Source organism: Palaemon carinicauda, chromosome 13, assembly GCF_036898095.1.
Source record: "Palaemon carinicauda isolate YSFRI2023 chromosome 13, ASM3689809v2, whole genome shotgun sequence".
Taxonomy (NCBI): domain Eukaryota; kingdom Metazoa; phylum Arthropoda; class Malacostraca; order Decapoda; family Palaemonidae; genus Palaemon; species Palaemon carinicauda.
In genome coordinates this window covers 46,140,707-46,156,106 of record NC_090737.1, presented here as the reverse complement: position 1 = coordinate 46,156,106, position 15,400 = coordinate 46,140,707, and the positions used below count along the sequence as shown (strand labels likewise).

The following is a 15,400-nucleotide window of genomic DNA, read 5'->3' as shown; positions in this document are numbered from 1 at the left end:
TAATAAAATTAGATTAATCAAAAATAAAATAGGGAAAATTACAACAAAAAGCGGTAATTATTCCTTATTCCTTTCAGAGATAGTTTTAAGGTAAAAATGAAAACAACAAAACTCAAAATTCTTTTATTTCAATAGCCTATTGTGGAAGTAAATGACAGCAATTGAAGGTAAATATTTATTTATTTTCATAGGCAGTTACGATACCCCCCAAAAAATAATAAATAAAACAATCAACAAAATTAGTAGAGACTTTCCAGTTTCCTAGAGTAGATAAAAGTAAAATAAAAACGCTATGAAATGTAAATAAATGAGAAAATAAATATTTAACGCTAGATTACAATTTTAGAATAATGCTCAACGGTATATAAAAAGACAAAAAAAAAATATAGATACTTAATAATTATGCTTTTAAGACAAACAAGAGTAACATAAAATAATACTGCTATGGCACCAGCATGTAACTTATTCTTTATTCATATTAACTTCGTTGTTGAAGCTACTTTAGAAAGTGACAGGAATTCATAAGCTACTAAGCTGAGTATATATACGGAAATGATATTTACTTTATTCTATCAACCTCTTTCTTCTAATGTCTGAAATCGCTACATACAATGTAGTGGTAAGATATATGAAGTCATAACACACACACACACACACACACACACACACACATATATATATATATATATATATATATATATATATATATATATATATATATATATATATATATATATATATATACATATACATATTTATATATATATATATATATATATATATATATATATATATATATATATATATATATATATATATATATATATATATATATATATATATACATATACACACACACACACACACATATATATATATATATATATATATATATATATATATATATATATATATATATATATATATACACGAGGAGATGACAAATATTAAAAATAAAAAAAGGAAAAATGGTGGAAATAAATTAATGTATGTGTTTTTTTTTACTAGAAGCATGTGTGTTTATTCATAATTAATTTAGTTTTTACTCCTATTAAGAAGAGCTAAAATCTTACTTATCTATATCAATCAGGGAAATAATATTATTGTTCACAATCCGATCTATTAGTAAGCTTCTCACAAGTTACCATAATTTTTCTGCTATTCAAGAGTCGGCGAGATAATAGAGCAATAATGCAATGGGCGTTACGCAAACCCAAAAGAGATTTTGAATAATTTTATGGGCAGGAATGAGAGCTCAAATTGTGCTACTAGCAGAAATTAATCTCTGGCTTACAAAACGTACATTAATTGCAGCTGTTTTTTTCAAACGTTGGTAAATCGTAGACTGACAGACAGACAGACAGAAAGTGTTTGTGTTTAAATGCAATTTTCGAACTAGGCTAGTTAAAATCTCTTCATTGTTCCCTTTGACTAAAATTCTCATTGTATGTCCTTCCTACGTCCATTTCTTTTTCTGACATGTTATTAGAATATCCTCTACTTTATTTTTCTCTCATAGCATTGTTCACCTTTCTCTGTGTCTTTTATTCCCATCATTATTCTATCCAAAGCTCTTTGAGTTGTAACAAGCTTATGTTCTACGGCTTTAGTGAGCCCCCAAGTTTCTGATGATTGAGGTATTACTGTTCGGGCCACTTGATTAATTCTTTTTTGAAAAAGTGGCATTTTCTTTCCATAATCTCATTTGTTTACCAAGAGTTCTCCTTCCCTTGCTTAACCTTCGTCTAATTTCATTCTTATGTCCTAAGTAAACACAAAGTACGTAGATTTATTAACAATCTCTAGAAGTTCGTCTGTATCTCTTATTTGTTGTATACATTTTCAGTGAATATTATCTTTGTTTTACTAATATTAATTTTCATTCCTACATTTCTACTTTCTCAATTCAGATCTAGCAACTTTTGTAATTCCTCCCATGGTTTACTTAATAGAACTATGCCATATGCAAATCTTAACTTTTGAGATGATCTCCATTGATGTTAATTCCTACATTTGTCCAATCAAAATTCGAATAATTTTCTTCTCTGTATACCGTAAATAATTTAGGAGGATGGAGTTTCCCTTCCGAACTAGTGTTCCAAGCTCTTTTTTCAATAATTTAATACTTCTCCCTTCCTTCGGCGTTTCGTCAAATTTAGTCAAACTGTGTTTATGAATGTCTTAGGGTTGTGGTTTCCTTATTTTTTAGAGTAGTTCTGCTAATTCTATGTATCCTCTCTTGAGTTTTACCCTCTTTGCCAGGTTTTTTTTTATGCTTAGGTATATGCGTACTTGTATGGAAGTCTGTGTACAGTAGGCTATGTGGTTCTCGATCCTCTTATAAACAAAAAGATGCATATCCCTTTAAAAAATCCAACGAGCGCTATAAATATTCCATATACTTTCACTAACAACATTTTCCAATATCTGGTAGACAGATAATCAATTTGTGATAATTTAACCATTCACCGAAAATTAATAGATCGAGTCCGGAACTAATTTAGGATATGATAATAAGCCAGTAAAGATATGTACAGTTTCTTCTTTGTGTTTGCTATTATATATTCATTGTTGAATGTGTATATATTTTCACTTAGCTGCATTTTCAACCTATCTTTTGTGATTAAGTTGTCATGGTATTCGAATCTTCCAAATATTAAATCACATACAACAAAATTTATTATTTTAGTTTAAAAGTGCATAAAAAATCTGAAGTATCTGCGCCCCTTTATCATTATGAATCGCATAGGAACTTAGAAATGTATCTTTCCCTCTAAAAATGAAGAACAAGACTATATTTTTGTGTCTATGAAACTGAACATTATATTTCCATATGAGAGTTCCATTCACTTTACACAGAATCTTAAGTAGAGGTAAAGATCGTTAGACAATATGTATATTAACAATATGTAAAGTAACAGAGGTAGCAGTGTGATTTAAATTTTGGAATAGATTTTTAATGAAAAGTAACTCTAGAAAAGTTCGGGAATATCATTTATTTTGCCTGGACTTAAATTTTCAAATTAGAGTAATCCGAAGGTTTATGCATGCAAACAAACTATCGATCATCTAAAGTCCCTTGAAAAACAGTAACATACAAAACTACAGATTTTACCTGTAACCTTGACCATTAATCCTTCCCACTATAAACAGTGTGAGAAATAAACATTATCTTAATAATATATATTACAGATAGTAGACAAAAGTATATCTACTGTTGTATACTTTCATAACAGTAGGGAGAACTTCAATCGAGAAGTCTATATCAAAATCCTCCAAAAGCAAATTATCTGGAAGGGATAAAAAGTTAAATATTCAAGCAATGCTATTAACTAACCATCCTAGAAATAAATTTTGTAAACAGACGTGGATACAGTAAGACACTGGTGTAGTGGTTACCTTCACTTTACTTTGTTGGCAGAAACTGTCATCATTCAAGTACTAATTATAGACAACATAATGACAGACGAGGCGAAGATCGAGTAGTCAAATACAACTTCAAATATGTAGAAACATATGGTTACTATCAAGCGTTTTCACTTTTCGACTTTGGAAACTGATAAAATATTTCAAATTGAAATTCTTCTCCATAGACTTTTGAGAAACCTATGTAATCTGTTAACGTTGAAGCCGACACAATTTTAAGTATAACAGATCGTTGATATGTAAAACAAAAATACATTTTTTAAATAATTGGCAAGTCTAGGTCATATGACGTTTAGGCCCAGTTAATTAATTATTTAAGACTGTGTTAAGATTCTCCACCCTCTATCTCTCTTCAAATCATTTTAAGCTACTTAAAATGTGTAACAGTAGATCATGCAAGAAGTGAAAATCTTGTAAACGTAAGATATTAACTAATACTGTACATTCCTTGGTAAAAGAAGTATATTGCCTCGTTTCTTTACAAAAAAGTTTGTCTACATTGGAGAGAGAAAAAAAAAGCCATCGTAATAACTGCGTACTCTAACTTTCATTACATTACTTTTGCATGATCTTCATTAACTTCATACTCTTTATTCATCATATTTCATATACTTTATTTCCTTATTTCCTTTCCTAGTTGCGCCATTCCCCTGTTGGGGCTATTAGGATTATACCATTCTGCTTTTCCAACTAGGGCTGCAGATTAGCTGGTGATAATGATAAATAAATTTAAATCCTCTCTGGAACACTTCTTCATTCCAACTGTCAGTTATGTTGGAAAAATTGCTCATGGAAATAAATATCCGGGAACGTATGTATAAAGATTAGGAATCTCTTTTTGGGTTAAAAAACAGCTAATGATTACTTAAACTAAAAGGAAAAACTTGCTGAAGCGAATGCAAACAGCGCAAGGGCAGGGACTCAACCAGTCTTCCAAAAGTAAACAATGGGCTTAGAAATTATCTCATGTTCAAATTTTAGTCATGGATACGCAAGTTATCATATCCTAGCTCCCTGTGTTAATAGAGAAGAATGCAAAAATAGCCAGCAATCATTCATTTCTTATAGCGAATTTCAGTTTCGCTAGAAATTACAGTATCATATATTTTAATGGAAAATAATTATAAAAAAAAAAACAAAAAAACATCATAGTTGGCTTGTGGAGCTATATTTTCTACATTCACTAAAAAGCATAAGATTTATACGGTTAAAATTGGAACAGATATAGAGTAAGATTATTCAAAGCAGTCATAGAAACTGAGTAACCATGGAAATCAAGGAAAGGCAAACTCTAAGCTTTTATTTAGATATAATAACTTTATTCATTCAGCTTGCAAATGGAGAGAACTGTTAAAAATGTTTTACTTTATAATAGTTAAACAATTAGCTTTTAATACTTTGAGAACAATACCAATCCAAAATTGCCTGTGTTTAACAATGTAGCAACCACAATAAATAAAAGAGGTTTAATGCCTCAAAAGAAATTTTTCATGCCATACAATACACAGTTAGTACCATATCCTACTAGGTTATCTCAATTTACATTAGTTTGAAATTAACTCCACTTCTTTAACTTAGATGAAAGATCAACGTCAATAAAACCTGAACAGAATATGTCACTTAAAAATCAAAACACTAAAGACGAAGGTCTAAATTTCCGCTCTACATTCTTTCATAGTTCCTTACTGACTGGATCAGATGAGAAGACATGAAAATTCCAAGAAGTTGAAAGAATATTAATCCAGCGATACCTCCTCCAATAGCTCCAACGTTACTTATGGCAGCGTCTTTGAAGACTTGATAACACCCTTTTGTATAAATGTTGGAAATAAAGTCATATCCACTCGACATAGACCCAAAAATACCGTGGCCACAAGCAGGATTCGTTTCAACGCAGCAGGAGTCCGGAACACCACCTACCTCGACACCATACTGGATTTTCTCCCAGTCCAGGTAACTCATCACTCCACAGCATCTGTGATTGAGTTGAATGTCATTCCAAGCAAATGTCGAGAGGGATTTTGTTTGGCCAAAATGATCCATGGTTTTGTTTAGGTTCCTTTTGACGAGTTCTTCTATGTCAAGTCGCATCACAGCTACGGCGATGACAGCGGCAACTTCGCACATCATAATCACAACCATCAGACAAATGAAAATTTGCAGCATGGTGACATTCTCTCGTTTAGCCCCGCAGCAGCCAAAGAAAGAAACAACAAGGGTGATGGCACCCAGGATAATCAGGGTTATAGCTGGAGTTTCATACTGGCTTTCGAAAAATTGGATGTACTGCTGAAAAAACTCCTGAGCAACGCCACCAACTGCTATCAATAGGATTCCTGATATGCAGAAAATCAAGTTAAAGAAAAATAAGAGATATTTGACAGTCAGTAGTCCACAGCCTTTCATTTGAGGATCAGCCATTGCAATGTTTCAATGCACCTGTTTTTAAAAATCACTGGCAGCTTTGCTTTGTTCCTCCAACACGTACTGCATTGAGTTGATGTCTACGTAATACTGCCCTAAAACCTCCTTCAACGTCATGATGTAAACAAGGCGACAACGTCCCATTTAGGAAGTCTTGAAATTGGGTACTTATACCACTTGTTGTAGGAGAAGTAATGCTAAAATGAATGATCTGAAGATAGATCTGTATTAAGACTTATGTAATAGAATATAGTTGTTAACTTTATTTTATAGAACTTCTTTTGTTAATATAGATATTTTAATTTGTTCAACATATAATTAAAAGACTTTAACCTAAAAGTAAAATTTTCAATGCATCTTTTAAAATGACAGAAAGTTTCCCCGTAGGTCAATAATAACCATCGTATATTATTTTTCATCCAGAGATGAACAAATCATTTGAAAGTGTGAATCATATTATTTCCGTATTACGCTTGAATTTCGAAATCAGAATGAAAATATATACTTTTTCTGCTTTGAAATTACTATTCATTTTAATACTTAGTAGCAGGAAACTGAAAACAGGTATAATTGGAAAACGAATATAAAATTTAATCGGAGTCTCTTGTAAATCACGCACAGTATATCTTACCAGGCATATTATTTATTTGAGGTTCAGCATAATAGTTATGCTAAAAAAAAATGTTTCTATATCATGCTAATATTTAAAAAAGATATCTTCATCAACAGTTATTCCCCAAATGAAAAATAATTATCAAATTCTTTCATGGGAGAATGGTGAGATTGGGGAACTGGGAAATCGTACAAACCAAATTTAAGATAACGCTATAATAACGGGTGTATTAAATTCTCTTAAAGGTATCCTTAGGAAATATAATTCAACATATATATATATAATAATAAACCCTGGTTATTACCTTCATGTATACAATATTCAAGTTGGATATTTAATAAGATGTCATTTGTCTTAGTCAGCCATATGAAAAACGTGAAAATAAATTCCATATTTTTACTTCTATGTACAGAAAAGGTTTCTTTTCATTAAAACATGTGAAATATTCCAAGAATAATTAGAATAATTACATTTAACAGAATAGCATAATCTTGACTTATGGAATAGATATCTGATATAGGTCATAATTTCTGTAATTGCAACCAATGGTATATGTTGCATAGGGAAATAAAGTTAATTTTATTCCATAAAGGATTTTACGGAGAAATATGTTTTTCTTACAACTTTATGTCAATTAAATGGTATGATTTTTTTTTTCTGTTACTGTACGAAACTCCCAAAGTTAACTGAACCTGTTCCTTATGTTTAACCGATTATTCATAAATAAATAAACGTTCATTTACCCATAACGATGATGCTTAATTATACTTATTAATCGTGCTACATGTTTTACTTGAAAATATTTGAACAATTTAATCAATCTATAGTAAGCTCTCGTTATATAATGTTAGTATATCAGTATCGTCGAATCCAACGCTTGTTGAGAGGTCCAGTATTACCCCGTGGTTAATATTATTATTATTATTATTACTTACTAAGCTACAACCCTAGTTGGAAAAGCAGTATGCTATAAGCCCAGGGGCTCCAACAGGGAAAATAGCTCAGTGCGGAAAGGAAAAAAGGAAAATAAAATATTCTAAGAAGAGTAACAACAATAAATATCTCCTATATAAACTATAAAAACTTTAACAAAACAAGAGGAAGAGAAATAAGATAGGAGAGTGTGCTCGAGTGTACCCTCAAGCAAGAGAACTCTAACCCAAGACAGTGAAAGGCCATGGTACAGAGGCTATGGCACTACCCAAGACTAGAGAACAGTGGTTTGATTTTGGAGTGTCCTTCTCCTAGAAGAGCTGCTTACCATAGCTAAAGAGTCTCTTCTACCCTTACCAAGAGGAAAGTGGCACTGAACAATTACAGTGCAGTAACCCCTTGGGTGATGAAGAATTGTTTGGTAATCTGTGTTGTCAGGTGTATGAGGATAGAGGAGAATATGTAAAGAATATGCCAGACTATTCAGTGTGTATGTAGGCAAAGGGAAAATGAACCGTAACCAGAGAGGAGGATCCAATGTAGTACTGTCTGGCCAGTCAAAAGACCCCATAACTCTCTAGCGGTAGTATCTCAACGGGTGGCTGGTGCCCTGGCCAACCTACTACCATTAATAGTACCGTTTTTCTCGGATAGCAATACGCAAAAGTTCTTGATGCTCTAAGACGGACAAAATCCTTTTAAGATCGCTAAACACAAGCCTGTCCAAAACCTTGTTTCCAATAGTTTATGTTCATCAGACCACAGTCTTTATATCAGTTTAACTCAGGGAAATCGTAGTTTTTCTTTTCTCATTGACAAGAATTCGATATGGTATCAGCATATTAAAATCAAAAAAGATTTTCTACGTAAATGCTTAGCAATTGTTTTATAATCATTACATAATGAGGATATTAATCTCAAACATTTTACGTCTTTACCCAGCCATACCATTGATGAAAACCCAAATGAAACACCTCCTTAAAAAGAGTTCCGTTCCTTTTATAGCTTTCAAATTTTCTTCTATATATTATTCTAATTGTCTAAATTCTCTCTGCTACCATCAACTTCTTTTCTGCTCAAAATGTGTAAATTCTGGAATCTTTTGGTGAACTGTAAATTAATTTCCTGTAAGGCTTCACTAGAAGTAATATTAATTAGAATGTGGTAGCCTATTGGAAACATCTCTGTCTGGTGATAGAGACGTTTCTTGTAGGACTGCAACCTCATCATCCTTGTAAGCTAAATGTAGAGGGTTTAGGGAAGCCTATAGATCTACCAGCTGAGTCATCAGCAGCCATTGCCTGGCCCTCCCTAGTCCTATCTCGGGTGGAGAGGGGGCTTGGCATCTGATCATATTTTACATATAGTCAGTCTCTAATATATTTTCCTACTAGAGCATTACCACTGTGCCTACCCTCTGGCCTTCAGGAGCGACCTTTAAAAACGCTTTTAATCGTATATAGTTCCCAGAATTTTCTCAGTCATTTGCGCTATGCAGTTATGACAGTCTTATCATTTCTGCTACAATGAATATCAGTTTCTATTTGTTAGACAGGCTTTGTTGAACCGTTTTCTGATATCATACATCTGATGTTTCTAAAGTACTGGAATCGCTATGAATAACTGAATGTTTATTAACAAACCATGTTTACTTTATGTTTTATGCACGGAACAGATGATGACGTATATGCATATATGCATTTTATTCATGATATTGTCCATTATTATGTTAATCATGATAGCAGTGCCGCCCTTAAAGGTAATGTATGAAATTAGTTCGGATATTATAAAGAACTGACTGACTTCATATTCTATTCTTTAATTAAGACAATATTGATTTTGGTATACGAAAAAAAAATATACAGATAGATAGTTTCTTTGCACAAAGAGAGAGAAATAAGAGGATTCCAATAAACTAAGAACTAATAATTCAATAGAGTGTACATTTGAGTTTGACTTACCTTTACTTGATTCTGTTTTAAACTTATAATATTTTTTTTCATAACACAGTCATCGTAATTATCGACAACAAAACTTTCCTGCTAATCATGTAATTCCTTACTAGAATGCTTTTCTATAATATCTTATTCACATCATGTTTTCTATTGACTTTCACTGCCTTCTTACTTGATACTAGTGCCTTCATCTTTCTCACATGAAGAAACTTTTACAAAACTATTAATTCTTACTTTATGGAACTTCATCACAGATATTCTCCACATTTTACAAATTATATTCATCGCTGATATCAATAAGTTATTTCGGAAGCAGAGTTTTATTTCTCTTTACTATCCCTCCAAAGATCACTTGCTCTTCATCATAATAAATTCCAGCAACTACAGTCAAAGAAATATCACTTGGAACATTTGGTTATACTTGATCACTTTCATAGCCCAGCAAAATATACTGTATATTAGTAGTAGGTCGAAAAGCAAAAGATTTGCTTTCCTTTTTTTTTATGCTCTTCGCTGGAGCCATTCAGGATAAAGTACCTGACAATATTCGTTTAACCATTTAACCTTTTGCTGGATCTTTAACTCCAACTACATTGAAAATTTCTATTGTTAAGGATTATAAGGAATGAGGGATGGTAAGTCTGTTATACATCACACATTCAGATGATTTATTTAGGATTAGCATTTACTTTATGTTTCGGGTTAAAACACCTGATTTATTTATGTTAGATAAGATAAAATTATTGGTGAAAGACAGTTTCGCTGGAAAATTTTGTTTTTGGTAGGTAGTAGGTTGGCTACGGCACCAGCCACCCGTTCAGATACTACCACTAGAGAGCTAAGGGGGCCTTTGACTGGCCAGACAGTACTATATTGGATCCTTTTCTTTAGTTACGGTTCATTTCCCCTTTGCCTAGACAAACATTGAATAGTCTGGCCTATTGTGTGCATATCCTCTGTCCTCATACACCTGATAACTCTGAGATTACCAAACAGGTGTTCTTCACCCAAGGGAATACTGTATTGTCACTTCAATGGCCACTTTCTTCTAGGTAAGGGTAGAAGAGACTCTTTAGCTATAGTAAGCAGCTCATCTAGGAGAAGGACACTCCAAAATCAAACCATTGTTCTATAGTCTTGGGTAGTGCCATAGCCGATGTACGATGGTCTTCCACTGTCTTGGGTTAGAGTTCTCTTGCAGAGGATACAATCGGACATATCTTGTTTCTCTTCCTCAGGTTTTGTTAAAAGTTTTATAGTTTATAAAGGTGATATTTATTTTAAGGAGTTACCGTTCCTGAAATATTTAATATTTTCTTGTTTCCTTTCCTGACTGGGTTATTTTTCCCTGTTGGAGCCCCTGGGCTTATAGCATCCTGCTTTTCCAACTAGGGTTGTAGCATAGCAAGTAATAATAATAATAATAATAATAATAATAATAATAATAATAATAATAATAATAATTCGTTTCATAGACAGTCCTTTTCAAAAATTTGAAAGAACTCAGCACAAAGAATTGCCATAACAAGACACATTGTGTAATACCAGAGAGAGAGAGGAGGAGAGAGAGAGAGAGAGAGAGAGAGAGAGAGAGAGAGAGAGAGAGAGAGAATTTTCAAGTTATGTTGATTCAGTTGAAAATGGGCGCAAGGACAAGAAATGGAAGTGACTCTCGGGGCGGTTACCTTCAAACATAAAGTAAAAAAGAATGGACGCATGATTCTGGGAAGAAAAAAATTAAGAATTTTCGGTAGAGGAGATGAGGGAGGATCACATATCTTAAACGAGATATCTAACAGACGTTTTGTAGAGTCCTCTAGACATGGGAAAAAAATTCCGTTTGAGGAGTAAAAATAATTTTTCTCAGAATTCGAGAGAGAGAGAGAGAGAGAGAGAGAGAGAGAGAGAGAGAGAGGGGGGGGGATCCAAGTGTATTTCAGATGAATTGTATACATTTATTGAACTTTGAACAAAATAATGAGAAGAGGGAAGAGTGACAACTGACAAAAACTTTCAGTTTTCGTAACCCTATCGACTGTGTTCGACATATGTTTTTAAATGTGTTTCTTGTTTCTTAGTTCCTGTGAATTGATGAATATAGACAATACTGCAGAAAATAACTATTCAATTACACAACTGATGGTTCAATTCCCCCCCCCCTCTCTCTCTCTCTCTCTCTCTCTCTCTCTCTCTCTCTTAATATATATATATATATATATATATATTTATATATATATACAGTATATATATATATATATATATTTATATATATATATACAGTATATATATATATATATATATATGTATATATATATATATATATATATGATAAATTTTTGCACATTAAGACGTGTTTTTTTATATTCAAATAAGCCATATATAATTTTGATACATTAATGTCTGGATTCTCTTAACGACTTCGGGATCAGAGCCCCAGGCGAAATCACACAAAGACAAGAGCTTATATCCGGTATATTTGAATATATATATATATATATATATATGTATGTATATATATATATATATATATATGTATATATAAATATATATATATATATATATATATATATATTTATGTGTGTGTGTGTGTGTGTGTATTTGTGTACAGGTATTATTATTATCATTATTATTATTATTATTATTATTACTAGCTAAGCTACAACCACAGTTGGAAAAGTAAGATGCTTCAAGCCCAAGGGTTCCAACAGGGAAAATAGCTAAGTGAGGAAAGGAAATAAGGAAATGAACAAATGATATGACAAATAATGAATAATTATGATAAAATAATTAAAAAAAAACAATAATAATATCAAAATAGATATTTCGTATATAAACTATAAAAAGACTTATATCAGTCTGTTCAACATAACATTTTTTGCAACTTTGAACTTTTGAAGTTCTACTGATTCAACTACCCGATTAGGAAGATTATTCCACAACTTGGTCACAAATTACAACATGTGCTACATGTTTTACTTGAAAATATTTGAACAATTTAATCAATCTATAGTAAGCTCTCGTTATATAATGTTAGTATATCAGTATCGTCGAATCCAACGCTTGTTGAGAGGTCCAGTATTACCCCGTGGTTAATATTATTATTATTATTATTACTTACTAAGCTACAACCCTAGTTGGAAAAGCAGTATGCTATAAGCCCAGGGGCTCCAACAGGGAAAATAGCTCAGTGCGGAAAGGAAAAAAGGAAAATAAAATATTCTAAGAAGAGTAACAACAATAAATATCTCCTATATAAACTATAAAAACTTTAACAAAACAAGAGGAAGAGAAATAAGATAGGAGAGTGTGCTCGAGTGTACCCTCAAGCAAGAGAACTCTAACCCAAGACAGTGAAAGGCCATGGTACAGAGGCTATGGCACTACCCAAGACTAGAGAACAGTGGTTTGATTTTGGAGTGTCCTTCTCCTAGAAGAGCTGCTTACCATAGCTAAAGAGTCTCTTCTACCCTTACCAAGAGGAAAGTGGCACTGAACAATTACAGTGCAGTAACCCCTTGGGTGATGAAGAATTGTTTGGTAATCTGTGTTGTCAGGTGTATGAGGATAGAGGAGAATATGTAAAGAATATGCCAGACTATTCAGTGTGTATGTAGGCAAAGGGAAAATGAACCGTAACCAGAGAGGAGGATCCAATGTAGTACTGTCTGGCCAGTCAAAAGACCCCATAACTCTCTAGCGGTAGTATCTCAACGGGTGGCTGGTGCCCTGGCCAACCTACTACCATTAATAGTACCGTTTTTCTCGGATAGCAATACGCAAAAGTTCTTGATGCTCTAAGACGGACAAAATCCTTTTAAGATCGCTAAACACAAGCCTGTCCAAAACCTTGTTTCCAATAGTTTATGTTCATCAGACCGCAGTCTTTATATCAGTTTAACTCAGGGAAATCGTAGTTTTTCTTTTCTCATTGACAAGAATTCGATATGGTATCAGCATATTAAAATCAAAAAAGATTTTCTACGTAAATGCTTAGCAATTGTTTTATAATCATTACATAATGAGGATATTAATCTCAAACATTTTACGTCTTTACCCAGCCATACCATTGATGAAAACCCAAATGAAACACCTCCTTAAAAAGAGTTCCGTTCCTTTTATAGCTTTCAAATTTTCTTCTATATATTATTCTAATTGTCTAAATTCTCTCTGCTACCATCAACTTCTTTTCTGCTCAAAATGTGTAAATTCTGGAATCTTTTGGTGAACTGTAAATTAATTTCCTGTAAGGCTTCACTAGAAGTAATATTAATTAGAATGTGGTAGCCTATTGGAAACATCTCTGTCTGGTGATAGAGACGTTTCTTGTAGGACTGCAACCTCATCATCCTTGTAAGCTAAATGTAGAGGGTTTAGGGAAGCCTATAGATCTACCAGCTGAGTCATCAGCAGCCATTGCCTGGCCCTCCCTAGTCCTATCTCGGGTGGAGAGGGGGCTTGGCACCTGATCATATTTTACATATAGTCAGTCTCTAATATATTTTCCTACTAGAGCATTACCACTGTGCCTACCCTCTGGCCTTCAGGAGCGACCTTTAAAAACGCTTTTAATCGTATATAGTTCCCAGAATTTTCTCAGTCATTTGCGCTATGCAGTTATGACAGTCTTATCATTTCTGCTACAATGAATATCAGTTTCTATTTGTTAGACAGGCTTTGTTGAACCGTTTTCTGATATCATACATCTGATGTTTCTAAAGTACTGGAATCGCTATGAATAACTGAATGTTTATTAACAAACCATGTTTACTTTATGTTTTATGCACGGAACAGATGATGACGTATATGCATATATGCATTTTATTCATGATATTGTCCATTATTATGTTAATCATGATAGCAGTGCCGCCCTTAAAGGTAATGTATGAAATTAGTTCGGATATTATAAAGAACTGACTGACTTCATATTTTATTCTTTAATTAAGACAATATTGATTTTGGTATACGAAAAAAAAATATACAGATAGATAGTTTCTTTGCACAAAGAGAGAGAAATAAGAGGATTCCAATAAACTAAGAACTAATAATTCAATAGAGTGTACATTTGAGTTTGACTTACCTTTACTTGATTCTGTTTTAAACTTATAATATTTTTTTTCATAACACAGTCATCGTAATTATCGACAACAAAACTTTCCTGCTAATCATGTAATTCCTTACTAGAATGCTTTTCTATAATATCTTATTCACATCATGTTTTCTATTGACTTTCACTGCCTTCTTACTTGATACTAGTGCCTTCATCTTTCTCACATGAAGAAACTTTTACAAAACTATTAATTCTTACTTTATGGAACTTCATCACAGATATTCTCCACATTTTACAAATTATATTCATCGCTGATATCAATAAGTTATTTCGGAAGCAGAGTTTTATTTCTCTTTACTATCCCTCCAAAGATCACTTGCTCTTCATCATAATAAATTCCAGCAACTACAGTCAAAGAAATATCACTTGGAACATTTGGTTATACTTGATCACTTTCATAGCCCAGCAAAATATACTGTATATTAGTAGTAGGTCGAAAAGCAAAAGATTTGCTTTCCTTTTTTTTTATGCTCTTCGCTGGAGCCATTCAGGATAAAGTACCTGACAATATTCGTTTAACCATTTAACCTTTTGCTGGATCTTTAACTCCAACTACATTGAAAATTTCTATTGTTAAGGATTATAAGGAATGAGGGATGGTAAGTCTGTTATACATCACACATTCAGATGATTTATTTAGGATTAGCATTTACTTTATGTTTCGGGTTAAAACACCTGATTTATTTATGTTAGATAAGATAAAATTATTGGTGAAAGACAGTTTCGCTGGAAAATTTTGTTTTTGGTAGGTAGTAGGTTGGCTACGGCACCAGCCACCCGTTCAGATACTACCACTAGAGAGCTAAGGGGGCCTTTGACTGGCCAGACAGTACTATATTGGATCCTTTTCTTTAGTTACGGTTCATTTCCCCTTTGCCTAGACAAACATTGAATAGTCTGGCCTATTGTGTGCATATCCTCTGTCCTCATACACCTGATAAC

The 15,400-nt window shown here is 32.7% G+C and overlaps 1 protein-coding gene across 1 annotated transcript; it reads right to left on the bottom strand.

Moving 5' to 3' along the window:
* Window positions 1-4,723: 4,723 nt before the first annotated feature.
* On the bottom strand, window positions 4,724-5,952 carry LOC137651941 (CD63 antigen-like). Its single transcript, XM_068385155.1, has one exon. The coding sequence runs from the start codon at window positions 5,845-5,847 to the stop codon at window positions 5,089-5,091; it is 759 nt and encodes a 252-aa protein (XP_068241256.1). The 5' UTR covers window positions 5,848-5,952; the 3' UTR covers window positions 4,724-5,088.
* Window positions 5,953-15,400: the final 9,448 nt, after the last annotated feature.